At 38.5% G+C, this 27449-nt stretch overlaps 1 protein-coding gene and 1 long non-coding RNA gene across 2 annotated transcripts; one reads left to right on the top strand and one right to left on the bottom strand.

The window, feature by feature from the left end:
- Positions 1-1327: 1327 nt before the first annotated feature.
- Positions 1328-25102, top strand: LOC111078098. Its single transcript, XM_022372629.2, has 4 exons — positions 1328-1546; positions 2975-3471; positions 21156-21267; positions 21331-25102. The coding sequence occupies exons 2-4, from the start codon at positions 3264-3266 to the stop codon at positions 24923-24925; spliced, it is 3915 nt and encodes a 1304-aa protein (XP_022228321.1). The 5' UTR covers positions 1328-1546; positions 2975-3263; the 3' UTR covers positions 24926-25102.
- Positions 13266-26071, bottom strand: LOC111078099. The gene is made up of 3 exons (XR_002608219.2): positions 25962-26071; positions 13524-14312; positions 13266-13407 (listed from the first exon to the last, which is right to left on the bottom strand). It is a non-coding gene; the product is annotated as an uncharacterized LOC111078099 (long non-coding RNA).
- Positions 26072-27449: the final 1378 nt, after the last annotated feature.

The following is a 27449-nucleotide window of genomic DNA, read 5'->3' as shown; positions in this document are numbered from 1 at the left end:
TTGTTTGAACTGAGTATTGCCCTCCGAACAGAACCTAGCAAATAGGTTGTGCTCGGAAAAATGATCAGATTCATATGAATATCAGATGACTTTTCTAGCGTACCTTTTTTCAGATCTTTTCAGAATACTGAGTAGGCTTAAAGCCTAAAATTTCAAGTTTTTATTAAAGAAAGCTGAACTGTCTTATTTGTGGGCGCTGTGGAGCTGGAGGACATATGTATATCCACACCCCAATATTGGATAATTCCAATTCTGCGGAATCATGCAATCAATTGCGAGAAATACATGCAATCAATGTGTTTTTATCTCCTTTTAAATGAATAATATGAGTACCAGGTATAAAACAATTAATAAATTGTTATATCTTTATAATTGGTATTCGTTCGGCTGCCTCAATTACATTAAATTTGTCTTAATATGTGCACTTTTCTAGCCGGCTTGCGCTTGTTACCTTCCATTTTTAATTTTTGTTTGTGTGTGTACGTGTGCTTTTTATCTCTTTACAAATTAAAGAGATGAGTACCGGGTATAAGATTAATAACTAATAATATCCTAATAACCTTTATTCAATCGACTGCCTTAATTAAATTTAGTTTGTCTTCATTATAGCACTTTTGAGTACTGAGTACTGGTCTGCTAAAAGCCTGCTGCTAAAGCCTAGTACTCAGATCCAAAAACTGTTGGCTAGCAAACAAATGTTATATTCTTCCAGCGGTCAGTTGTGTGACCAGAGATGTGCACTGCATTCCGAACGGTTACACTGCTTAGATAGCTGCTTTGTTTTGTTCAAAGTTAATAAAATTCATTTCTTCGGCTGGGGTCGCTCTTCCCCAGGCATATCTGGGCTTCCCAATATTTTATTGGCAAGGTAATGTGTCTGACTATCAGCAGCAGCAGATGCCGAAGCCTCCCGGGCCAACCACCGCGAAGACAAAATGTTTTCAAAAACAATATTTGTTCTATATTTATGAAAATTAATAAAAATAATAAATTATAATATCCATTCATTTCATTCATATAATACTGCATTAATTAGATTCTATTTATCTTCATTATTTAAATATTTCATTTAGTTTTTTGTTCTCATATTGCATTGTTTCCTTCGTGTTTGCTGGCAAAATATATCAAATTGATATAAATTTCGAGGTGGGTCGAAACATACCAGCAATACAAGCAAATACTTCGGATAATTTTCTAGTATGTACCGACCTTCTTTTTTGTTGATCTGAGTACTGCCTTCCGTACAGAGCCTAGAAAACAGTTTTTGCCGGAAAAAATTTCTTATCGGTTTCATACGAATATCAACCCTGATTCTGTTCGCGAGGTGTTTTTTCGGATCTGAGTACTAGGCTTAAATATCAACCCTGATTCGGTCGAAGGACAATTTAGCGCTTCTGAATACTTAGATTAAGTGACAAAAAAAATAAATGGAATAGACTTTCAAACGTCAAAACAACGCAAGTACTAGCAGGAAAAATCAATACCGTTAGAAGTACATACGTATAGGTAATTTCTGTGTGCTCTTCAATAAATATTCGTTAAAAATGTGAGTACTTTCCACCGCTATTGAACTTTTAAGTCTTTATGCACGTTTAGTTACTATTTCCCATCGAAGCAATTGCAACTGTTTCCTAGTTTACTTAATTGGTCAAACAGCAGTGTAAGCCGCATAATTGAAGTTCATATAAATACTTTTATGTGAGCCCCTGCTCACATATGTATGTACGTACATTGGTATTCCTTGGAAGTCATTCAGAGCTCTATTCCTTGAGCAGCCGTTTTCTGAAATTTTCTTTATATACATATGTACATGAGGCAGACTCATAAATTAGACTCCGATTACGGAGTTTTCGTTTCCGTTAAAAAATATAAATGCATCAAGAAATCTAGAACTTTTTTGGACTGTAATGTTAATGTTGTTTTTTTGGAATGTTTGTTAAACTACAATTTGGTTTGAAGACTTTTGTTTTTATTTTTAGACTGCTACCTTTTTATGCAATGGCCTGAAGCCTATTGCTTGAAAAAAGCCTGAAAACAGCTGCTCAGCCGCTAAAAAACGAGGATTAAACTCTGAAAGGCTTGCAACGAATATTTTTAGCAGCCACTGTACATACACTCCCTTACACTTGAATGTAATACATTAAAAATGTTCATAAAATTAAAGAAGATTAAGGAAAAAATATAATTACAATAACTCAAAAATTTCGTTGTTCAAAACATTGACACTTGAATGCAATTTACTAACAATGTTCACTCGGAGTATCTTTATTACATGAAAAATACATACATGGGTTGTGGTAAGTCCTTTTCAAAGGATAAAAATCGAATTTAAAATATTTCCTGTCAAAACATTTTCATGTCCTCATCCATGCATAAATGCAGTGTTCAGGTTCTTAATTTCATTTCAACTCAGCTAAGTGATTGGTCCAATTAAACACAAATAATTCTACCAATTTTCTCACTTATTTTCATAATGAAATAGACCTACTTCCTTCAAATGTTTTATATTAAATTTTTATCCGATGAAAAGGACTACCCATATACATATTTCTTATAATAAGGACTCTCCGATTAAGTTAAGAAATTTTTTTGAATTATGTTAATTGAATAATTGAAAATAGTTCGAATTCGCCGTTTTATATAGATTGTGCTGTAATTATTAGCGATTTTATGAACAGTTTTAATGTGTCGTGTCAAGTGTTTGTATGTTTGCATACATATATGTACACTAGGTTGAACCAAAAAAACCTGCAAGAGTTTTTGCGAACTAGTTAACTAAATATATCAACTTCAGCTGAACTTCCAGATTTTCACCAATCGTTAATTTTTTAACAGTAACTAAAAAACAAAAATAAAAGTACCTTATTATCAAAATGGACTAGTTTCTAAGTTTCAATATTATTTTAAAAAACCGACGAATTCAATTTTTTAATGTATATTTAACCAAAAAAGTTTATTTTCTTTTTCGTTGTAGCAACCCTCAAAAATTAAACTAAAGATTTAAAAAAAATTGTATAATTTTATTTACTAATAAAGAACAGAAAAGGGGGTGTCCGCTTGAAAAAAAATAAAAAATTTGAAAAGTTATCAAATTGGCCCAGCCTAATGTACAAACATATTTTTATGTAGCTGCCGTGCAAAACATGCAAACAGCATACAATTATTAAAACACCAATTAAATACGGAATAATAAAGGTCTTATCGAAGTGATTAGCATTTTTTAGTCTGTGTTTTCTTAAAAACTATAAATAAAAGAAAAAACAATGGCAACGACCAGTACCATCACGAGCATTTCCTCGGCAACGCCATTAATATCGAAAACAACGGTCAAAACTCCGCCTACAAACCGAAAAACTGAAACGACAATGACCATCGGTGCCTCAAAAACGAAACGCTTTGGGTATATATCTCCGAGTACATCCGTCATATGCAAAGAAGTTTTCGACGATGCCTGTTTACCATCATCAGACGGTAAGTTCTGTTGAACTGTACTTTCTAACCTAATCTACACAGCTACATGTAAGTAACGCCCACGGGCGGAAAGTGTCATAGCGCCCGCAGGGCTTTATGTCACTTTTTTGTGGGCCTTATGACACTTATGACACAATACTAAAGACACAATATCTAAAACCAAAAGTGTTGGCCGAGAATAATTTTTTTTTCGACTTTTCCCGAGTTTTTAAATTCCAAATTTCGTGAAAAAATACCGCAAAAAATTATGATATTTGAGTTTGAAAGCTTTATATCTTCCAGGCGTAAAGCTGCAGATACAAAGTGTCTGGGTCCGATTAATAGCTGCATTTTCCAGCTTTTTAGAACTGCAAAGTTCTATGCAACCAGATATAATATATTTTTTTTTAATTCTTTAAAAAAAATTACACCATAAAAAAAAAGTACTACAATCATTTTAAAATCCCGAAATCTATCAGAAAAAGTAATTTTGGTCCACAGCCTAAAGAAAAAGTTTAATTTTGTTGAGTAGTGTTATTGATGCACTTTATAAGTTTTTAAAAGTTGTCATAACGTCCGTGGGCGTTATGACACAATTGATAGTGTTATAGCGCCCACTCTCAAAGGGTCAAAGCGCCTACGGGCGTTATGAGACTGGGCGTTATGACACGCCCCCACTTTATGGCATGTTATTTTGCAAAATAACGTCTTAGTAAAGTACATATGTACCTCTGTTCAACTTAATAAACGCTTGAAAGCGGTATTATAAATGATTTGTTGAATTTTTCTCCATCCAGTTTAACACAGTAGCTTAAAAAAACTATGGAAAAAGCGACCGCAGCTCAGGAAATCGCTATTTTAGAACAGATGGACTGATTTTTATGGCTTTTGATTTTTTGAGTTTGTCTCCGACCCGAATAGGAGAATCTTTAAAACTTTAAATGTGCCTGTTTATTGGAAAGGTCGAGAAATTGTGTGGAAAGTGGTAGATAAATTTGTGATTTGTGTGTTTTGTGTGAGTATTATTATCATTAATATGTGTATACATATTAATATAGATGCCGCGACGAAGACTATCAAATATTTCCGAATGGAGCCACAATGTAATTATGATACGGAAATGTGCGAATCAATTAACTGATGAAGAGCGAAAATTGAGCCACGTTGGTGCGGCGCGATATATGGCCGTTCTTCGTGCTTCTCAAACACAAGAGCAAAGAGAGGCAGTCCGTGAAACGGCTAGATTAGAAAGAAGAAATCGTAGAGCTAATCGCACTGATCAACAACGTGAGAGTATTTGAACTGAAAGAAGACATACTTCAAGTGTTGATTTGAATCGAGCAGCGTTTATATATGATTGCACAATTGACTACAACTCGCATCCTTTCGTTTGCATTGGTCCAATACAAATTGGTGTTTTTTCCGTTTTTTTTTTGGCATATAGTACATTTTTTTAAATTTAGTTTAATTATTTAAAAATTTTTTGATTTTCAATTTCTACACACCCTAGTTTGATAAAATATAATTTAACTTTAACTTGTGGCGCAACCCTACTCTGTTAGCGCGCTGTTAAAGTCAGCTGATATTGTCCCACAAGTTTTGTACGAAATTGGCGGTTAAAACTTTACAACTTTGATTGCTTGTTCTGGAAAAAGTGTCTACAAAAGTTAAAAAGATTGTTATGGAAAACGATTTTCCACGTATATAAAATGTAGTTTACAAATATTTGTGTCGATGTTATGCTTAAAAAATGTACTTGTGTTTCGTGGATAGCATAGATTTTGCATAGCAAAGATTAGCAAAGAGTTTTAAGTGAGTAGTTATTAAACAAAGTGTGTAGATTAATGAGAAACTAACTCTGCTACTGCGAATTCACACATTTTTCCCAAATCGAATTTTTCTAGTACAATATGTGTAGACATTTGGAGCAACAACAATCGCTCATAAGAGGCAGTACAGCAGCACATATTTCAAACCATCATTCAAAAACATTTTAATGAAAAGCATATTATGTTAAGAAATGAAAAAGTGAAAGCCCTCGTCAATTATGTTAATACACACTTGCCGAAGTGTATTCTAACACCTCGTTGCAAGTCGGCCAGATTGGTTATATGGCAGCTATATGAAATAGTGCTCCAAATCATTTGAAACTTGATTGGTGGTCTTGTGACCGTAAAACTTGTACACAAAGAAAATTTCAACTTAAAAGCTTTAAATTTAGAGTTTATGCCAAAAAAAAAAAGGAAAAAACACTGTGCAATGGAAGTAGTTTGCGTGCATTGTGGGGCATTGAAGTTCGCTGGAGAAAGTGAAATTGCTATTATTGGTTCCGCCACCAGAGACATTGCATTCCTTGCTTTGGGGCGAAACACGACATTTTCTAGCGAACTCTCAAAAGTACAATGGCTGTTTTCAAATGACTTCGTTTGGAGCGGAATTTCCGATAGAACACGGATTTCATCCAACATTCAAGTTAATTTATGTTGAGTAAATGTTCAATTCCTACTATGATACTGACTTTGTTCTCGACTCGCAGATTCAAGGCCAAATTCACCATCAAATTGGATCATTACAACCTCTTGAAAATGCACAACATAAACAACCAGCTGAAACACATGAAAACACATTTAACGCTTCTACAATAGAGGAAATTGCAATCCTGATTGTTTGTGAATACTTGGAAACACGCGATATTGTGCTTACCCGACACAATACTGGGCAACTACAAAAAATATATAAAAACACACCGTTCATATGATTCGTTGCAATATCCGCTGATGTTTTGGCAAGGAGACACTTTTAAATCAAGATTTTTAATCCATTAAATGGTTTGTATGAATAAAATAGAATGCCAACAGTGACTTCGGGGATTTAGTGGTCAAATTCTGTCTATTAACTAAGTATGCGGAAGAAGCAATGACATATGTTTGTCATTATGGTCGGCCAGACCTATAGAAATTGATCAATTACTGCTTCCCGGACAAACATCAAGAGATCGGCACGACATCACCGCACGTATTTTCAAGCAAAAAATCCAGTCGCTGATGAATTTCACTGTTTAGCAACACGTCTTTCTGGTTAAATCGAATTGCAATTCGGTAAAGTCCATTAAATAAATTTGTAAATATGTCACGAAAGGCAGCGATATGGCCGTTTTTGGCATCCAAAGATCCAATACCGACGATGAAATTGCGCGCTATCAAATTGGTCGATATATTAACTGTAATGAGGTAATTTGGCGTATATTCTCTTTCCCTAGTTACGAACGTCATCCCACTGTTGCATGTTTGGCGGTGCATCTGGAGAACGGTTAAAGAGTATATTTCACAGGGTCGAATGCTGCCCAACATTCTGAGACACCTCGCGACAACATTAATCAGTTTTTTTACATCTTGCCATACGTTCGCACGAACGTGGCTTTACTCGGAGATTCCACCTTATTTCCCTTGGAACGCTTCTTCGAAGAAATTTCCGCGTCGGAGGCAAGTCGATGTAAGTCCTGATCATCTGGATATGTGTTCTAATGATGCTCTTGGTCGCATTTACACTGTTCATCCAAAATTAATGAAATTAATGAATGAATTTCCGGTTGTTGCTGGTAAACTTGGCCAACTTCATTTAATTCACTACGAACTGTTAATGTGTGCCCAACATATCTCGCAGCATGTCAAGAGCTTAAATTGCTTGAAAACGTCACTCGCTGATGGATTATTTCTGCATCTCCAAATCAAACCCGCACATTATTGGCTATTATCATTTTAACATGTTTCCCATCTAATCCACGTGACCTGTGGAACAAACTCAAAGATAATATGAAAAAAAGACATTTTAAATCGAATTCGTGTCTGCTTAAAAAATTCTGACCTTGAGTCGAATGAAGAGATGCATAACCAGACTTTGCTCTTAATCGAAGATTTGTGTTACCCTTATGTGCGGCAGTTTGTTAGTCAGGTTAGGAATGCCATTTAATAGAGAATTGGAACGTGAACGTGAATATGAGCGATATGAATTAGAGCAATCAGTTCAAACGAATTTACCTCTGTGTAACCAAATACAGAAGGAAATCTATGATACATTAATTAATGCAATTGTTGAATGCACCAGGCGTGGTGAAACTGGAAAGACATTGCTCATTTCATTGATGTTGGTCATGTTGGCTGTTCGTGCGAGATCAGAAATTGCGGTAGCAGTTGCTTTTTCTGGAATAGTGGCAACGTTCTTAGAAGGATGCCGTACGGCTCATTCAGCGTTCAAATTGCCATTAAATCTTCAAACTACTGAACAACCGACATGTAAAATTGGAAAACACTCTTCAATGGCAAAAGTATTAGTAGCGTAAAAAATCATCACCATCTGGGACGAATGCACAGTGGCGCACAAACGCGCATTGGATGCTCTTGATCGAACCTTAAAAGATCTGCGCAATGACTCGATAATTTTTGGTGGCGCAATGATTTTACTATCAGGATATTTTCGTCAAACGTTTGCCTCAAATCTGTGGTTCTATGTGAAGAAACTTCAATTGGTAGCAAACATGAGAGTTGCATTGTTGAACGACCCATCTGCTGAAGATTTCTCCAAGCAATTGCTGACCATCGGTAATGGCCGTGTTCCTGTCCACCAATCGAGCAGATTGATTTCATTTCCTTCGAATTTTTGTAATTTCGTCTCATCGAAAGACGAGCTTATCAGCAAAGTATTCCCTAACATCATTGCTAACCACAAAAATAACAAATGGTTAAGCGAGCGTGCAATTTTAGCGGCTAAGAATACAGATGTGAATGATTTAAACATTAAAATTCAGAATCAAATCGTTGGTACACTGCAATTATTCAAATCTATTGACTGTGTAACAATCGAAGATGAAGCAACTAATTATCCTACTGAATTTTTAAACTCCTTGGATAGGCCTGGCTTACCACCGCACAATTTAGAACTGAAGGTGGGGTCGGTAGTCATCATGCCTCGAAATCTAAAACCCACCAAAAGTATGCAATGGAACGCGCTTGGTGATAAGAAAACTGATGAGCAATGTGATTTACGTGACGATACTCAAGGGAAAATTTAAAGATGAGTTAGTCCTTATTCCGAGGATTGCAATGATCCAAACGAATATGCCCATTGAGTTTAAACGAATTCCGTTCCCAATTCGTCTTGCTTTCACCATGAGGATTAATAAATTACAAGGCCAATCCTTGACTATTTGTGGCCTAAACTTGGAAAATCCAAGTTTTTCTATTGGCCAGTTTTACGTGGCATGTCTATTTGTTCTTGCACCTGATAAAAAAAAAAAAACAAAAAATGTAGTATATAACAAGGCGATTCAATGAAAAGCTGATAGAAATTCCATTTAAATAATCATTATGAAATTTAAACTTTCTGTGTTTTATTATCTCAGAGTTTATCTGAAGATGTTAAATTGGGGCGAGATGAAAATCGCGGGGTCCGCAAGTAGCACATAAATAAAAACTTGTATGAGCTTGAAAAATATATAAATAAATTTTCTGATGTTTTCAGCTTATATTTATGTGTATGTACAAAAATAGAAAATATCTTCGTATATCCAAATATATTTAATAAATGTATTTCTAATGGCACCCAAATTTTACCTCACAAAAATAATCCTAAACAACAACAAATTGCGAATTTCCATTTGACAGATAAAATATCGATATAAATATTTATACCCGTAATCGAAGAGTTAAGGAGTAAATTAGATTTGTGATAGATTACATTTGTGGATGTGTGTAACACAGAGAAGGAAACGCTCCCGACACCCTAAAGCATATCTATTCTTGATCAGCATCAATAGCCGAGTCGATATAGCCATGTCTGTCTGACTCCCCGTCCGCCTGTCCGTCTTGTTTGTCACCTAGTTATAGGACTATAATAGCTGGAGCAAACAAATTTTGTTTCAAGACTCATGTGATATCACACTGCTACAAGTGTATTTTAAAATTTCGCCTGGCAATACCAGATTGCCGAATTTGAATCAGATCGGATCATTATTATAGCCAGAATGAAGAAATTAATTTTCAGTTGCTAACCCACCTCTTCCAGCGCTGCAGCCGCTACTCATTCTCTCTCTCGCGCACAAACTCGCTGACTCTGTGCGACCTCTGGCGGAGGAGATTTAGAATCTACATTGTTGATGTAGATAACATTTGTATCAAAAAATGTAAACAGATAAAATATTGCAAAATTCCATTTAAATTATAATCTCATATATTCTGACAGAGTACGGGTATAAAAGTAGCGACAAAATAAGCGACTAATAACGTTCCCTCTCGTTTGTTTTGCTATGGTTCAATAAAATAGCCGTTTTACACTGGGCGTATCATTTTATTTTTCCGTTAAATGGAACATTCAAAAATGCTGAAAAATGATGCGTAGAACGATGCGGCTTTGGTGTAAACGCCTCCCAAAAATTTTTTTTGCACTTTCGACAATGATGCGGCAGTGTAAAAAGGATATAATGCGATTTCATACTTAAATATTATATTTCCATTTCCAAACTTAAGGCCTGTCTCCAGCACCGCGGAAAATTGCGGCAAGGAATTTGCTAGTTATTCCGTGAGGGTGTGGAACATAGCTAAAACAGGGTTGATGATTCAGCTGTTTTGTAAACAGAGGCAACGGTAAAATTCTGCTAAAATTAAAAAAGGAAAAAAAATGCACTCTGATGATGAAGTGATTGTGTTGGTGGCGGCATATATTGTTGCAAAACAAAAAAGAATAATTTTCATCTCTCTTTTTGGTTTTGCGGACGTTTTTGCCTACATCTTGCAGCATTCACTTCAGGAAGAATTGTAAAGTATATATTCCTGAGCTGGGTGTCAGCTGTTCTCTCAGCTCACACACGGTCCCGATAGGCAACTATCAATATACATCTGTGGATTCCGTTCGTGTTGCTGGATACACACTCCAGGAAAACGTAAAAGAAATTTTCCTGGAACATATTTTTTTACATGAAGTTTGACAGGAATTTTTAGATTCCGCGGTGCTGGATACTATGCTTTATAAAGACCTAGAAGGCTTTACAGACCTCACCATACACCATGCGACCGAGGACAAACCATGGAACTGCCACTGGAGGCAGGCTTTTCAGCATTAGTTTGATGCATTTTATGCCCACACAACGCTACCCGCCACTGAAGGCCAAATTCTAGCCTAATCTCTTGTTCTAGTTAATAAGTAGTTATAAGTAATTATAAATAAGTAAATAAACCCGCCACTAAAGGCGTTAAGACATTTCCCACAAACACGAGGTGGCAACCCCAGCACTATCGATACAGGATACAGGAACTTATCGAAAAGAAAGAAAAGGAAACAACAAGGCTCGGGGCAGGCAGAGATCAGCAGCCGGGACTTGGCGACGAACCTCCAAGCCACGCGGAAGCACAACTCTGAGCTACGCACCGAATACAACACGCCGACATAACCTCGCTACACCTAACTCGGTCCGACCCACGAGAATAAAGTCACGATTAAAAAAAAACACGCGTACCGGTCTGCAACAACAGGCACACACGCGAACACGCCGCGAACGCAGAACGTTCCCATGGCTACGCGAACCCCGCGCATATCCAACTCAGACCGGTTCATTTCCCTTATATTGGTCACACGTTAGTTGTAAGCAACAACCACATGGTGCAGTCAGGGACCTCATTATCGAATATTACTTGAATAAACACATAATATTCAAATTAACTACTAACGCCCTTTTCTTCCTGATCTTCTTGAGCTTTTGCGACAACGCACTGCTCTGCCTCGCCTTCTCCTTAACCTCAATGAGCCTTTGCGACAACGCACTGCTCTGCCTCGTCTTTTTCTGATCCCACTTAGCCTTTGCGACAACGCACAGCTCTGCATCGCCTCTCCCTGATCCTCTCGAGCATTCGGTCTCTTTGTGACGACGCGCTGCCCCACCTACCCAGTTTCCAAGCCACGCCTGTACCTTACCCTCAAGCGCTCGCTTTAGGTAGCGGGATCAGCCACCGCCCAAAGTACCGATCCACCAAGATCCATCCTGGGACACCGGGCAGACATTGGTGACTCGCACCAAGCACAGCGCGGCTATGCTATGCCTCGCTTGGTCTCGTCCCTTGTCTAAAGTCCCCACAACAACTACAAATTTCTTGTAGCCGACCCTGGACAGACTGAGTTTACCAAAGCCTGAAATAGGTTCCTTACAAGTTTCCAAAGATCAGGAAAACTTGATGTCGTAAGCGCAGTGTTGCATATACGTTAAATATACGTACATACGTTAAATGACTAATTACACTAGTCAACACGACATTTCCGCTGTCGTCCAAAATTACTTTTTCTGACAGATTTCGGGACTTACATTTTTTTAAAGAATTATGGTTTTTTTAAAGCTTACTTTTTTTAAAGAATTTTTTGAAATCCGGTGTTCTTTTCATGTTTTTTTCAGAGGTAGTGCTTCTAGTTTTCAAATAACTTAAGTATCTTATATCTGGTAGCATAGAACTTAGTAGTTCTGAAAAGCTGAAAAATGCAGCTATAATCCAGACAGACGACCCAGACACTTTGTAGCTGCAGCTTAACGTCTGGAAGATAATAAGTTTTGCGGTATTTTTTCCCCGAAATTTTGACTTTAAAAACTCGGGAAAAGGCGAAAAAAAAATATTTCTTGGCATGCATTTTTAGTTGGAGATAGACGAATTAATTAGGCGTCGTTTAAGGTATTGTTTATTAAAATCTGTGCAGAGACGGTTTAGCTAAAATTCGTTAGCCAAAACTAAAACATGAAAAAATAGAAAAAAAATACTTTTTGGAAGGTGGCGGGCCGAACTGCCAATTGGGAACAAAGCAAACGAAGAGGGGTTGAATTTTTGGTACCTGAACGTGTTCCTTTGGCATTAAATGTTTTTGACAGTTAATTATTTTCGTTGTGCTTTTTCGTTTTTTATTTGGTGTAATATTGCTACATGTTTTTAAGCGTATGAGATAATTTTGGTTTTCTACTGCTTGTTACTGTTCTTAAAATAATTTAAGTTTTCTGGCTGTCTTCCTTTGTTATTCGAATCAGATTCCCTTATGAGAGTCCACACATAGTCGCCCACCATATTCTCATTCCAAACACCTTGATACTGTCGTTCCATAGCTTTTAATTGTTGGTGAAATCTCTATTCATGTTCATCACTAACGTCCTCTAGGTTTGTCGGAAAAAAGTCTAAGTGGGAGTGCAGGAAATGGATTTTTAGTGCCATGTCGGCTCCAATTTTTTCATAATTCTCAATTAGGTCTTGAATAATAGTAACGTAATCATCACTATTGCTGTTTCCAAGAAAATTGTTTGTAACCAGTCGGAATGAGTTCCAGACTGCTTTTTCATTCGTAGATAAAATATTTTCAAATCCATCATCTTTTAGTAGTTTTCGAATTTGGGGGCCATCAAATACGCCTTCTTTAACTTTTGCCACCTTACTTATCCAGTGCTTCAACAAAATTTTTCATTAGTCCAGGCTTAATGTGTAATGGTGGTAAAATAACGTCTTTAAACTTAACGAGAGCTGCATTTTGTATGTTGTAATTTTCCAATGTATTTTCTTCCCGTTTTGGCCAGTGTTTTCTTGAGCAATGCTCAGTTCTAGCTCTACTATCCCATAGGCACAGGAAGTAGCAGTATTTTGTGTAACCACCTTGCAGTCCCTTGCAGTGCACACGCGACCTTTTATATTTTCAAACAATTTAGCCATTGCTTGATATGTTTCCTTCATATTAACAGCATGGGCGATGGGTTTTGGTTTCCATTGTGTAACAAAACAGCCTTTAAACTTTCCTAACTGCTATCAATCCCCACCAAATCGTTCAATTGTTCCTGTAAAAGAGATTTGCAATATTTATATTCTTTAGTGGCGGTATTTCCTCTAAAGAATGAGCAGGAAGCGTAAATCCTTGACCAGGTTGTTTCGGGTATCCCATTTCATGGATCTTCCGATTCCAGTTATTTTGAATGAACGAAAGAAGCATTCAAAAAAATTATTAAAAAAAAAGTAATGTTTAGTATTTTTTGTACACTTAGTAGCTTGTGATTTAGAGTAACTTACTGTTTGTAGGAGGGTGGATCTGGTCGGGTCGGCTTCCGTTCCCAAAGACAAGGATTCCCAAAAAAAGTCGGAAGAAGTGGTGCTTCAAGTAGATCGTTGGTTCAGATTTATATATGGTCGCGGAGCGTGTAGACTTTGTCGGGGTGGAAAAAGACACTGACTCTCTCCCGTTTAGGCACAGCTCGGCCTACGGCTAGCGCCCGTAATGGAGAGCCGTGGGTCGAATTCACATGTTAATGGCATTAACAGCGCTGCTGCCCTAAACATCCTCCCCCCCCCCGTTGTCTCGTGGGTTTTGGCGCCCGTATCCAAGATCACCTGGGCCGTCGGGAGGAAATTTATGCTTCGGTGCTGGAACAGGGTGTTGACCGATGGAGCAGGATTCCCCACGACGGGACGGCTTGCGGGGAGCCGGGGGCTGCGACTGGGTTGGGACACCGGAGCTGGAGACGGAACGGGACCCGGAGCAGCCGATTCCGATCTGGTTGGACGCTGGGACGGTCGCATGTTGAGCAACGTGGTTCTTGTGGCACACCTTACACCGGCCCCCACTTTGGCAGTCCTTGCCGGAATGCTGGTGAGCCAGGCAGTTCCGACAATATTTGTTGACCAGTACGGCTCGGAGCGTCTTTTCCACGGTCACCTTGAGGAAACTGCGGCAGTCCCGTAGCGGATGGCTTCCGGAGCAGTCGCGGCAGCGGTAAGCAGGTTTTCCTCAGGAACGTTGGCTCCCTGAGGTGTGGTTGACCACGGGGTTGTGGAGCCTTCAGGATCTGGATGCAAAATTAACTGGTTTGGAAAAGAAAAATGGGAGAAGCATTAGTAACGTGCTAGGAACAGGTGACAGGCACTTCTCTAAGTACTGTTGGAAGAACAAACGAGGGCGTTTTGGAGGCGAAAAGAACTTGGATGGAATAGTAGACAAGGAGAAGCATTATTAAACGGGCTAGGCACAAGACGCCTTCCGTTATTGTTGTACGGGATGAGGGAGATCCCCCGGAAGGAGAACGACTTTTGCGACCGGGCGTTTGAGCACACCGCGGGCAGTAAGAATGTCTACCACCCGAACCCTGTTATCGGCGCCGGGATACACGGACTGTACTCTTCCGAGTCGCCAGTCGTTAGAAGGCAGGTTATCTTCTTTCACGATAACCATATCGCCGATCTGAAGATTTGGCATATCCGTCTGCCACTTGTTGCGCTTGTGGAGTTCCTTGAGGTACTCATCCTTCCACCTCTGGCAGAACTCCTGGTTAAGGGCCTTCAAATGCTGCCACCGATTAATGATCGACTGGAGGTTCTCCTTTATTTCGGGCTCTGCGGTCGCCATTAACGGTCCTCCGATAAGGAAGTGGCCGGGAGTAAGGGCCAGCAACTCCGTCGGATTTTCGGACATGGGTGAGAGCGGCCTGGAATTAAGGCATGCTTCAATCTTCGCGAGAAGCGTCGAAAGTCCCGAGAAAGTACAGTTGCTGCTCCCACGAAAGTTTTCCCATTATCTGAATGGATATGCTGCGGACAACCTCGTCGATCGACGAAACGAACGAAGACGGCTAGAAATTTCTTGGTGGTCAGGTCGGAAGTACGCACACATAACCTTTGGTGATCAGGCAAGCTCTCCCGGTATAATTCTTTATGTCAAAAGGACCGGCGTAATCGATTCTGTTATGGGTAAACGGTCTGGAGAAAGAAGTTCGATCTGTCGGGAAATCACCCATCATTTGGGTCTGTAACTTCTTCTTGTGGACGATACACACTTTGCATGAGTTCACCACACCCTTTATCAGGTTCCGGATTCTCGGAATCCAATACTTGCAACGAATTAGGCGAGTCATCAGTTGATTGCCGCCATGGAGAGTTATTCTGTGCGTGAAGTGAGCCAGCAGGCGAGACAGGCGGCAACTATAGGAAAGGATGATTGGATGACGCTCGTCATACTTCAGATCTTGAGAAGCTGTGACACGGCTACAGGCTCTCATGATCCCATGTCGGTCGAGATAGGGATTCAGGTTCAGAATAGACCTCGCACTTGGCACGGGACGTTTACCACTCAGGCAGTGAAATTCTTGGGGGAAGTCCCGGCGCTGAGTCTCTAGGATAAGAGTTCGTTCCGCTTCGTTTATTTCCGCGCTAGAGAGGGGGTCTCCGCGTGCGGGTGCTAGCAGCACTTCCGGCAGCACTGAATAAAAAGCAGAACATACGCCCGCACTCGAAGAGCCCGCTCAAGCTGGGAGAATCGATCCAGGAAATCTTCAGATGGGCTGGGAACAAAATGGACCTTCACGGCCCTCTGCTTTAGGGTCATAATTGGAGCTTCATCGGCTTGGGTCGGCCATTGATCAGGTGGAGATTGCAACCAATCTGATCCATGCCACCAGAGTTGGTTATCTACCAGTTCCTGTAGAGATACGCCTCTACTGGCTAAGTCAGCAGGGTTATGTTCGGAACGAACATGAGCCCAATCCTTGGTTCCGGTAGTTTGAGCTATTTTGGTCACTCGATTGGCCACAAAGGTAGTCCAGTGGCACACGGGTTTGTTCAACCAAGCCAGTACAATCGTAGAATCGGTCCAGTAATAACATTGAGGACTTTCCGTCGGCATGCTTGGCAGGATAGCCGTCGTCATTTCGGAAAGGAGTACTGGACCGCACAGCGAAACGGTTTTCACGGGAGCAACTCGTGTTTTCGCCGACAACAGATGCACCGTAATATGCTGGTCACACTCGACGCGCACGTAGATCGCGGCACCGTACGCCTTTTCAGATGCATTGCAGAAACCGTGATGTTCGATCTTTACCGATGGCTGGGCGCCAATCCATCTTGGAATCTTGATCTGGGGGAAGAAAGCGTGACTTTGCAGAAAGTCTAACCAGCGTTGATACAACGCACTTGGAAAATGTTTGTCCCATCCCAACTCTTGCAACCAGATCTTTATTTTTTTTAATATTATTACGGGATTTTATTTATCGAATCTTCCCTATTAGAGACCTACGACAAGTATACAAATCGTAGCCTAATATATTTATTTAATTAATTACACTTAATTACTTAGAGTACGTCCCTAGCTAAGTATTATTGCTGGGTGGGGAGGTTTTTTCGCCGTAGTCGTGTATGGCTAGTGTGCCAAGTTAAAGACTGCGCAAGTCTATTAGGATGGGCTTGAAGCTTGGCCTGGTACTTTGCTTTCACTTTGGCAATTTCATCTTTAACTGATCCTACATTTAAGTCTTTATGGATATTTTCATTCCGTATGTACCATGGTGCCCCAGTGATAGTTCTTAGTATCTTCGATTGAGCTCTCTGGACTATTTCTAAATTACTAACGCAAGAATTTCCCCATAGCTCGGAGCCGTATGTCCAGATGGGTTTGAGAACTGCATTGTACAAAAGTACTTTGTACTCCAGTTTTAGTGGTGAACGGGTGTATATTAGCCAATGTAAATTACTAGCTTTAAATTTAAGTAGATTTCTCTTCGCTTCGATGTGTTTACGCCTTATTTAGAGGAAAAAATTCTTTTTATTTTCTGTTTATTGAATATAAAATATCGACTGCTTAAATCTACATAGAATATAAAATCTTAAAGAAACCTATTGTTGGAAGCGCCAGAGTGTTGGCAGCGGCAGAATTCAAGTCAGCGGCATAATTGTTGGAAGCAGCAGAATGGTTGACAAAGGGAAATCAATATCGATTTCGATCGATGGTGGAAGTTCGGAAGAGCTGACTCCTCGAAGACGCATTTTCAGCATTGTCGCGCAGCTGCGTCAAAGAAGGGGTGGGGCGATGATGGTGCTGATTGAAGTGGGTCAAGTGGTTCCTGAGAATTACAACTCTCGGTGCATATTTTGGGCAGGAAATGGAATTAACTTTGTGAGTACTTTGTTATGAAAATCTTGCGCAATGTTATTGCAAGTGGGCAATATACTATTGTGTAAGATTTTGATTGTTGAACTCTGCTGGAGTTAACTTATATCCTTTTCTATGCATAGTTAGAAGGGAAAAAGGTATAATTTGTGCGGGCTGAAGGAAAAAAAGTCAACATTTGACCATAACAGTTGATTATGTATATATCCACACCAAGGCTTAGGTATAAGGAGCAAAAGTAACTGTCCACAACATTTACAGCCAAAATCGACATTAATAGGTAGGGTTGATATCCGAGATATATCCATGCCTAGGACTTGGTAAAACCAAAATTACAAGTCGTTTTTATTTCCTGCAATTCCATTTCGGCAGTTGGACAGGTAAAATGAGTTTTGAGTCGTTTTGGGCAAACGGCTGCAACTTGGCCGAGTATCCATCGATTCTTACAAACGATACCTTAAACGACGCCTAATTAATGCGTCTATCTAAAACTCAGAGCTCGCAAATAACAGTTGACCGTTGTTCCCTTTGCGGTCTGCTCACGAGCATAAGCGAAAAACCCATGCACGCTTGCTCTCTCTCCTAGCATAACCCTTCGTTTGTCTCCAGTTAATGGTTCTCAGTTGAGCTATGCGTGTTCTGCTCGTTCAATAAATCTTTAAATCTTGAATATAATACATACATATATATTATATGTATTATTGTTGCATTTAGACTTTTCTTCATTGGCATCAAATTTAAAAAAATAATGCACTCTTATTTTGATCTCGGCCCATTTTTTCAGACAATCCGAACGCACTTAATTGAGAAAAGCAAGTGTGGCTTGTGACTGACAAGCCTAAATAGACGCCTCACTCGCACATACGCATACAAACGCAAAAGACCTTTATTTTCTTCGCTCGCGACAAAACGGTCTGCGAATGAGCAGAGCAAAAGGGAAGCAGAAAAAAAGGTTTTTGGTTGAGCAAAGTCCGATTTATTCGAGAGCCGATGGGAACGGTACTTCTCTGACTCTTTGCTCAAAGGGTCTGTAAATAACAGTTATTTTCGGACAACAAGGAACGGTCCACTGTTATTTGCGAGCTCTGCTAAAATAACATGCCAGGAAATGTTTTTTTTTCGACTTTTCTGAGTTTTAAAGTCAAAATTTCGGAAAAAAATACCGCAAAAAATGATCAAATATGAATTTGAAAGCTTAATATCTTCCAGGCGTTAAGCTGCAGCTACAAATGTCTTGGTCCTACTTATAGCTGCATTTATCAGCTTTTCAGAACTGCAAAGTTGTTTGCAACCAGATATAAGATACTTAGGTTATGTGAAAATAGAAGCGCTACCTCTGAAAAAAAAAATGAAAAATACCAGATTTTAAAAATTCTGTGATACAAAAAAAACCAAAACATAAAAAAACATAATACTATACAAATTTTTAAATCCCGAAATCTATCAGAAAAAGTAGTTTTTGTCCACAGCGGGAAGAAAAAGTTCAATTTGGTCGAGTAGTGTTATCATGATCAAAATAATTTTAATAAATTTGGGATGCAAATCATCCATTCCAGCATCGTTTGACTTAATTTCAAGGACAGAACTCAGGACATCACACGGAGTTCCACATATAAAACTTAAGCTATTATCACAGTCAGTATTTTTTTTATTTATTGTCCGTCTTAAAATTTTGAACTGCTGGTAATGCTTAGGAGTCTTCTATCTCTTTCATTTATAATATTCGATACCTCGATTGAACCAAGGTTTTTGACTAGCTTAAAAAGTTTTTCTTTTTAAAGTTAAGGAAGAGGGCCCGGTAACTTTTGATCAATTGCATATTATACAAAAATATGTCCACCAATTTAAAACCAGAGGTATTAGCTAATTATAAGTGAAGAACTAAATAGATTCCTACGTTCAGAAATTTGATCAAGAATTTAGTGAAGTAACCTATTTTTTCGAGAAAAAAAATATAGGCACTGTTGTGGACACTGAAAAATCCGCTGAAATCAACGAATTTCTGTGCAGAAACAGATGCCTGCTTTTTTATTTTTTTTAGCTTCGAATCTTTCCTAACTGCTTTATCTTTCCAAGAAACAGTGCAATCTGGTGAAGTAAGCACGTAGTTTTCCATCGGCTTTCTACCACGATTCGACGGTTTCTTTGGTGTAACCGCATGCAGAGGACATATTTCCTCAAAAAGTATAGGAAGCTCGTTGAAGATGCACAGTGGTTTAAATGCTATTATTTTTTACTTCATTACCATTAACAACGATATTCAGGCAGGCTGCGGTTTTCACTTTCACAAAAAAAAAGTGATTTACTTTTCAAAACGAAAAGTCAGGCGCATTCGTAAAATGCAAGACTTTTCCGTTTTCAAAACGGCAACAAATTCCTCTCCGAAAGGAAAAGTTAACGGCTTTTTATCAGGCACCGTAATCATTATAAGATATAATTTAAAAATCACACAATAATAATGATAATAAATAAATAAATAAATTTCTTGTTATCATTTATTTTTTTAATTTTAAATAAAATTTTCTCTTCTTACTATAAATTACGTTATTGCGTACATAAAATGGAGTAATAAGTTGATCTTAAGGGAAATATGAACTGATTTAAGGGAAAACGTAAGGTGAAAAAATTTAAAATACATATGGAAAAATCGTACGTTCGCGACCCGTACGTTCGCGACCGGTACTTAATTTAATATTTTTAAAACCAATGGAGATAATTTTATGTGAATATACTTTATAGAAAGCTACGTTAATCCCCTTTTAAAGTCAATTTATCGTTTTAGAATATTCCGTTCCAATTCGCAGATAATTGCATTTTTCTAGATTAAGTCAAAGTCGACTTCTATTTTTCGTACGTTCGCGACCGCATGTTTTTTTAAATTATTTTAAAAACTAAAACTCGATGAACCCCATCATTTGCACTAAGCATAGAGCTAACAAAATGCTATTGAAACGCAAAAAAAAGTCTTGGAAAGTTTTTGTTTTCTATCTTTGTTGTGCATTAAAAGCGTGCGAACGTACGTTCGCGACCGGCGGATATGCCCATATTCAAAATTGTGTATGGCCAAAAACGAAATTTTAAAATACTTTGAAAAAGATCCATATCCGACCGATAAATAGTTTTTGTATGTAAATTCTTTATAATTCGCGGTCTATCAACGGGTTTTTGTTGTTTTTTTTTTAATATATATAAACCAATACTCAAAATTTGCCAAACTTGGCAAAATTCGAATATATTGACCTTGATGCGCTAGGGTCAAACGTCAACCGATGCTAAAAATTTGTTTTGTCCTGATTTTATGTCCCTTGAGTCAATTTTCTATCACTTTAGTTTCCAAAAATTAACTTTTGGACCACAATGGTAATTTTCTACGATTCCGCGTTTTCGGTATTTTTGCATTTTTTATATCTTCAAAATTGCATGTGCCACGGATTCTCGTACTTTGTAGGGGCGTGCCGAAATTTTAAAATACACTGGTTACAGTGTGATATCACAGAGGTCTGGATACAACATTTAGTTGATCTAGCTCTTATAGTTTTTGAGATCTAGGTGCTCATAAGGAGTGACAGACGTACTATGGACGTACAGACAGACACAGAATACATATGCTTTATGGGGTCGAAAATGCTTTCTTCTGGGTATAGCACCCATCCACATTCACACCAAATTTAACATACCCTATACTTTTTGAGTATCGGATATAAAAAAAAATACCCTGTAAGGGTATGGAAATATTTACATCTGAAGACTCATGCAAACTTCTCTTATAGAGATCTACGATTATGCCACACTGATAGGGATCGAACCTCTTAAGGAACAGCATTTGCTTTATCTTGCTAAGGAAGGTTTAATGGCCGCACTGCCTTCGGATTGGAAAATCTGGTGAGCTTATAGTTGTAATCAGCCATTTTATTACTAACCATGTGTTCTTGTAATTTTCTACAGCTACTCCGAGGAGAAGAACGGTCATTACTATCATAATACGTATACCAAGCAATCGCAGTGGGATCATCCCCTGGATGCTGTGTATCGTGAGTTAGTAGAGAAGACACGTGAAAAGACAGGACCAGCGATTCCTAAAGGAGCCATGGTTATTATTGACAACTCGGATGATGTATCCCAGTTGGATTCTGGTATACGCAGCATGCATTGTGCGGATGATTTCCTCTACGAAATCAGCTCCCCTCTTAACAGCGTTAAAACGCAGGCGTCAATGATTAATTCTGTTTCTACTCACGCGAACAGCTTTGCAGGTGCAAGTGTATTTAGTGGCAGTGTTAATCGATTTTTGGAGTCTCGCACTAGGAATTTTGGTAAAATTTTCCATTCTGTTAAAAAAACTGACCTTGAAGAGGACAATACAAATTCTCCAATTAGTATGAGCATGGATATACCCGTATCTAAACTATCTAACAGAATGCTGGCACTGAGCAGGGGGACTGGGGAAAACTCAGAGTCTGTAGTAGAGCAGCGCAATGGAATGTCTCTGCTCTCACATAAAGGAGGTGCTATGTTTCTAAAGCCTCGTCAACACCTGGAACAAGTAAAAAGTGGTGGAGGTATTCCACTACCTTGTGTAAAGGGTATTCTTCGTGAATCAAGTGTGTTCGATATACATCGTTGCATTGCCCGTGAAGATCCAACGACAGAATTTGAGGATAAAAAAAGCGTGCGTTTTAATTTAGAGGAGATGCAGCGCATGCGAAACTCACCCGAGAATGCGGGTGACTCGCGAAAGTTATGTCAGACTACCGAGTTGTCCATCACCCCGGACGACCAGGAAGTGCAGGCGGGGATGAACGACGATTGTAATGAAAAACTTGTTAATAACATAAATAAAGAGGAAGATGTTTGTAATGTTGAATTGTTCGATGGTGATCTCAATGAAGGCAATAGTAGCTTAAACCTTTTCTCTTGCGGCTTTTCAAAATCCGTACCCAAATCCGAAACTATTGAAATGATAATGGCTTGTTGTACCAATCCACCCATGGACCAAAATTTGGGAAGCTCAGTATCTGTTACGTCCTGTAGGACAATATGTGAATTGAAAGACGGTGCCAAAGCGAAGCATCACAATGAAAACAAAGACCCCGAGTCAGAGACTAGTCTTGTTCGCAGCCTTATTCTAAACAATTCAAAGAAAGACACTCTTAATCTAGCAAGCAACAGTCCGTTTGATTTGGATGAGCTGGGTCGCAAGCACAGCGTTGAGCTAGAGATGTTACAGCGTAAATCAGCTCAAGTATCATCAAAAAATGTGCAAGGTTTTAAAATGGCCAATAAGTTAGGTACTTTTCATAAGCAGATGAATAGTTTTTTGAGTAAAGCTGAGAATATGCAACGGGAGCAAGAGCGAAGGCTTAAGAGTCTAAGACATGAATACGACCTGCGCTTCACATCACACCAGCACCAACTCGAAGAGGCCTTCGAGAGTGAAATAGAAAAATATCGTGGCCAGCTGGAGCTGGAGCTGCAAAGCAAACGTTCTCTAATAGTAAGCGAACATAGGGCTCAAATGACCATATTGCAGAGCAACCATTCTGATATTCTCCATGAGTTAGAGCGTGACCTCCATAGCGAGGAAGAAATTCTTCGCCGTGAGCAAGCAGTCAGGCTATCACAAATGCGTGACAAGCTTGCCTATGAGCTAGAATTGGAAAAGAAACGGTTTCGCGAGAAGGGCGAGGAGAGACTCTACGAGAAAGTTCGTTGTGAAAAACGTCTTCTTGAGGATAAATATCGTTGCCTCAAAGAAAAATATGTAAGACTCAAAACGGACGTTAGGCTGTCCTTAGAACGTCGAAATCGACGACGCGAGGCACTCGCCCTTCAGCAAAATAGCCACAATAATAAGACCAACGTAACCGCTGGCTCAGAAACGGAGCGCTCGATTTCCAACAATCCTATGTGCAATAGTGAAAATCGCTCGGTGACCTACTCGGATAAGGCAGTGATGGGCAGTTTCAAAGAAAAACCACCCAAGCCTCTAAAAACACAGCTTAATATCACCAGCAAATGCACCAGCCTGCGGCAGCTTCAGAATGATACGAACACCTCAATCAGTCAGTCGGACACAACGTTATCAAATAACTATTACAATGGTCGCTATTTACCTGTTTCACAACCAAGCAGCTGCCTAGGTTATGGTACTGTCAAACTCAGCGAAAACGGAAATTCAGACACGGAAGCACCTGCTGCCATTATGTTTCAATGCAATCAAGAGAACAACAACAGAAATCAGCTTAAGGACCATGGGGGTTCCCAGATAATCTTCTCACGTTCTAAGTCAGCATCAACCTCTAAACTTAACTCCGACTATAACTATCAATTGGAACGTCCGTGTAATCCTGTTGAAAATTTACGCAACCAACTGCGAAAGCTTGAGGATTTAGAAGATCAGTTTCCAGATCATGCGGTTGACGCCACTTTTCATCTTCGATACCCATTTACTGATATTTCTAACGACCATCCTACTGTGGGAGTGGGCTCGGAACTGGAATTTTTCAAGCACCGTATACATATGGAACGGGACTCAGTACGTCGATCCAAAGAGTCTTTAAAAAAAGACCGTAGTGATTATAGGTTGCGGCAAGGCGAGATAAAACAGCGTATCAAGAATTCTCCCCTGTGTGCTAAGCAGTGGCTGGACCAGAATATCGAAGAGGAAAAAGAATTAACTGAGATAGAAGTAAAACTGCATCGCACACGCGCTTTGTTAGGTGAGAAGGTTATAAGGCTTAAGCATCTAGAAGAGAGCCTGCTACGCATGTGCGAGCAGGAGAAACGCGGGGCCGATCTCCAACACAAGGATGATGCTGCTACGCTTAGCGATCTTTCGTCGCACTCCAGTTCTGGCTTCAGCAGTACCGATTTTGCCAATGGAGGAGATCTTCACAAGCGGAGAGAGTACTTTCAACAGGAATCAATCGAATGGATTCAGAACCTCGAGATTCTCAACGAGGAGATATGTGAAATTCTTGATATGCTAGGTAAAAAGCAACAAAAACAGCATCATCAGCAATCATTATCGACCATGACCATAAAACTGCCTAACGACCTTAACTGGACACACATGCTTAGCCAGCAGGCTAACGTAACGGCTATAGTCGCTCCGTTTCAAACAAGCAACTCAACATCTAGCCATGGTCTCAGCGAAAGCAGTGGTATGGGGGCGGTACCTCCACCTAAACCAATACCAACACTTTCAGATCGTCTTGAGACTTATAGCTATTTAACAACTGGTCGCATGCACACCTCGATGGGTGGGACGATACTGGCGGCCAATACTATCGCGTCCCAAAATGCACGGGCTCTGAACTATTCGACTAGTTTGGTGGAGCGCACCCGCGACCTTCGCGACTGGCTACGTCAGGCCAAAACCGAACATGAGCTGCTAATCGGCATTGGACTTCAACACGGAATCCCAGAGAAAACAAAAAATTCTGGTCTATGTGAAGCTAATGATGCAAGTGATAATAATGCAATCGGCGCATCTCTCAATAATGCATCCGCATCAGCAAGTCCGCACAACATTTTCTAAACAAAAAACACAGTAATGTTGTATTCTGACCATAATATGCAATTTAGTAAGTAGAAAATAATGTAGTTGTAACAAAATTTGTGCTAGATTATTTTCCTGTTCTTCCCTGTATTTTGTATAAGCCGATCGTTGGGAACTTTGGCAAATAATTAAAGATTTTCCATATAAAAATGTAATCAACCGACTTCCATAACCTTTTTCATTTGATATTTTTTTACATCTTAGCATAGGGTTTTATAATTTCGCTTATGCGTCTTCCACGAAGGCAAGGAAGCAATTTAATTGCAAAGTACTTAAATTTTTAAGTAGTAGCATATAATGCTGATATGAAAAGCCAGTATCGTTTGGTACTTTTACTTATTTTTTAAGTTTGTTCAGAGGTAAGTTAAACAAAAAACTTTAAACGTTCATGACGCTCAAAAAACGCTTTTCTCATTTTCTCAAGTAGAGAGCATAACTCTGTATGTTTAGCATCTGACCGCGGAAGTGTCTCTGACAGTGCTGTCTTTACCAGTTGTTTTTTTCTACCTGTTCCAAAAGACTGGAAAATAAATTTTTGGGATTCCGACCTAGTCATACTCTTTAGAATTTTATTTTTAAAGAATTTAAAAAAATATTTTTTTAATGGTTTTTGTTTTTAGAGGTAACGCTTTTTTTATATAAATGCATTATTTTACATCTGGTTGTAAAGAACTTTGCCATTCTGAAAAGCTGGTTGTTAATGTATGTTTGTTTGTGTGTGATATGGTATGCATACGGTACATAAACCGCTCACAAATGAGGCTCTGAAGACACGGCAATTGCACCAGTGTTTTTCCCCTCTGAAGAGCAATCGCATCGTTGGCAGAAATTGCTGCAGAAGCGGTTATTGTTGACTCAGCTACAATGCTTTGTCGTTTGTTATTATGTCTCCCGTTACATGGGTCGACCTGACTAATTCGATAAGTGTATATTATGTAATATTAATTAATGCATAAATATGCGACTGAACACTGGATAATGCATCTATAAAGAAGACCTGAAAACTTGAGCTTACCGTTTGAGAAATATTAATCTTTCAAATGAAAAAATGTGTTTTTTGCGGTATTTTTTCCAAAATTTTGACTTTAAAAACTCACTAAAAAGTATAAACATATGATATCATGTATACTTATATTTGTTGTGTGCATTAATAAGAGGTTTTATAAGAATCTATCGACGCATTTTCGCAAAAGTATCGTATGTCAAAAAAACCAAATTTTACAGAAGTTTTTTTAGATTACTCAGCTTAGAATCAGAAAAAAACTTTAAAACTCTTTAAAGTTGTATTTTTTCAGCTACAAAAACGAATGTCAACCTAATTTTTGCCAATAATGGTGCCTAGTTAAAAAAAAAAACTAGAATCTTTAAACATACCATATTTTCGAAATAATTCCATTAAAAATATTTAGAATTTTATAACACTACTCGACAAAATTAAATTAGTGCTTCTATTTTTCACATAACTTTAGTATCTTATATCTTTTTGCATTGAACTTTACAAGTCTGAAAAGCTGACAAACGCAGCTATAAATCCGACCCAGACCTTTTGTATCTGCAGCTTAACGCCTGGAAGATATTAAGCTATCAAAATCAAATTTTAGAATTTTTTTGCGGTATTTTTCCCAAAATTTTGACTTTAAAAACTCGGGAAAAGTCGAAAAACATTTTTTGGCATGCATTTGCAAAAATGCAACCCCTTTTTCGTTTGCTTTGTTTCCAATTGGCAGTTGGGCCCGCAACTTTCCAAAAAGTATTTTTTGTCTATTTTTTCACTTTTGAGGTTTGGTTAACGAATTTTAGCTCCACCGTTTATCCATAGATTTTAATGAACAATACTTTAAACGACGCCTCATTAATGCGTCTATCTAAAACCAAAAGTGTTGGCCGAGAATAATTTTTTTTCGACTTCCTGAGTTTTTAAAGTCAAAATTTCGTAAAAAATACCGCACAAAAATCATCATTTTTGCATTTCAATGCTTTATATTTCCCAGACGGTAAGCTGTAATCACAAATTGTTAAGGCTTAACTTCTAGCTGTTTTAATTATCTTTTCAAAATAGCAAAGTTCTTTACAACCAGACGTAAGATACTAGAGTTATGTGAAAAAAACAAGCGCTACCTCTGAAAAAAGCTTTAAAAAAAATACCAGTTTTCAAAAATTCTTTAAAAAAAAGTTCTGCCATAGAAAAAAAAAATATCATCAAGCCATTTCGAAGCCCCAAATATTTAAGAAAAAGTTCGTTTTGTTCCTTGAGGAAAAATCGTGTTGACCATCAGATACTTTTATTTCGCTTAATTTTTTTTGCTGTATCTGATCCATGCATTTTAAGTGTTGTATTTGAGGAGCCCAAATAAGAACATTCCAATTGAGTGCTAGATATAGACTGAACATTTATTATATAAATTTGCCAGATTATAATAATACGAATAATGCGTTAGGTAATTTTAGGAATATCGATACATAACAAATCTCCCCCTTTAAATTAGATGCTGTTAGTAGTATT

The sequence above is a fragment of the Drosophila obscura genome, unplaced genomic scaffold (genome assembly GCF_018151105.1).
Source record: "Drosophila obscura isolate BZ-5 IFL unplaced genomic scaffold, ASM1815110v1 contig_87, whole genome shotgun sequence".
Lineage (NCBI taxonomy): Eukaryota > Metazoa > Arthropoda > Insecta > Diptera > Drosophilidae > Drosophila > Drosophila obscura.
The sequence above is the reverse complement of the archived record's forward strand: the minus strand, read 5'-3'. Positions and strand labels throughout refer to the sequence as shown.

What these genes read in the sequence shown, in the direction of transcription:
- LOC111078098 (XM_022372629.2), top strand. Translation starts at nt 3,264, where the DNA reads ATGGCAACGACCAGTACCATCACGAGCATTTCCTCGGCAACGCCATTA. An exon ending in CTGTTTACCATCATCAGACG is followed by an intron (nt 3,472 to 21,155) that starts GTAAGTTCTGTT and finishes CTTCTCTTATAG; the next exon opens with AGATCTACGATTATGCCACA. An exon ending in CCTTCGGATTGGAAAATCTG is followed by an intron (nt 21,268 to 21,330) that starts GTGAGCTTATAG and finishes AATTTTCTACAG; the next exon opens with CTACTCCGAGGAGAAGAACG.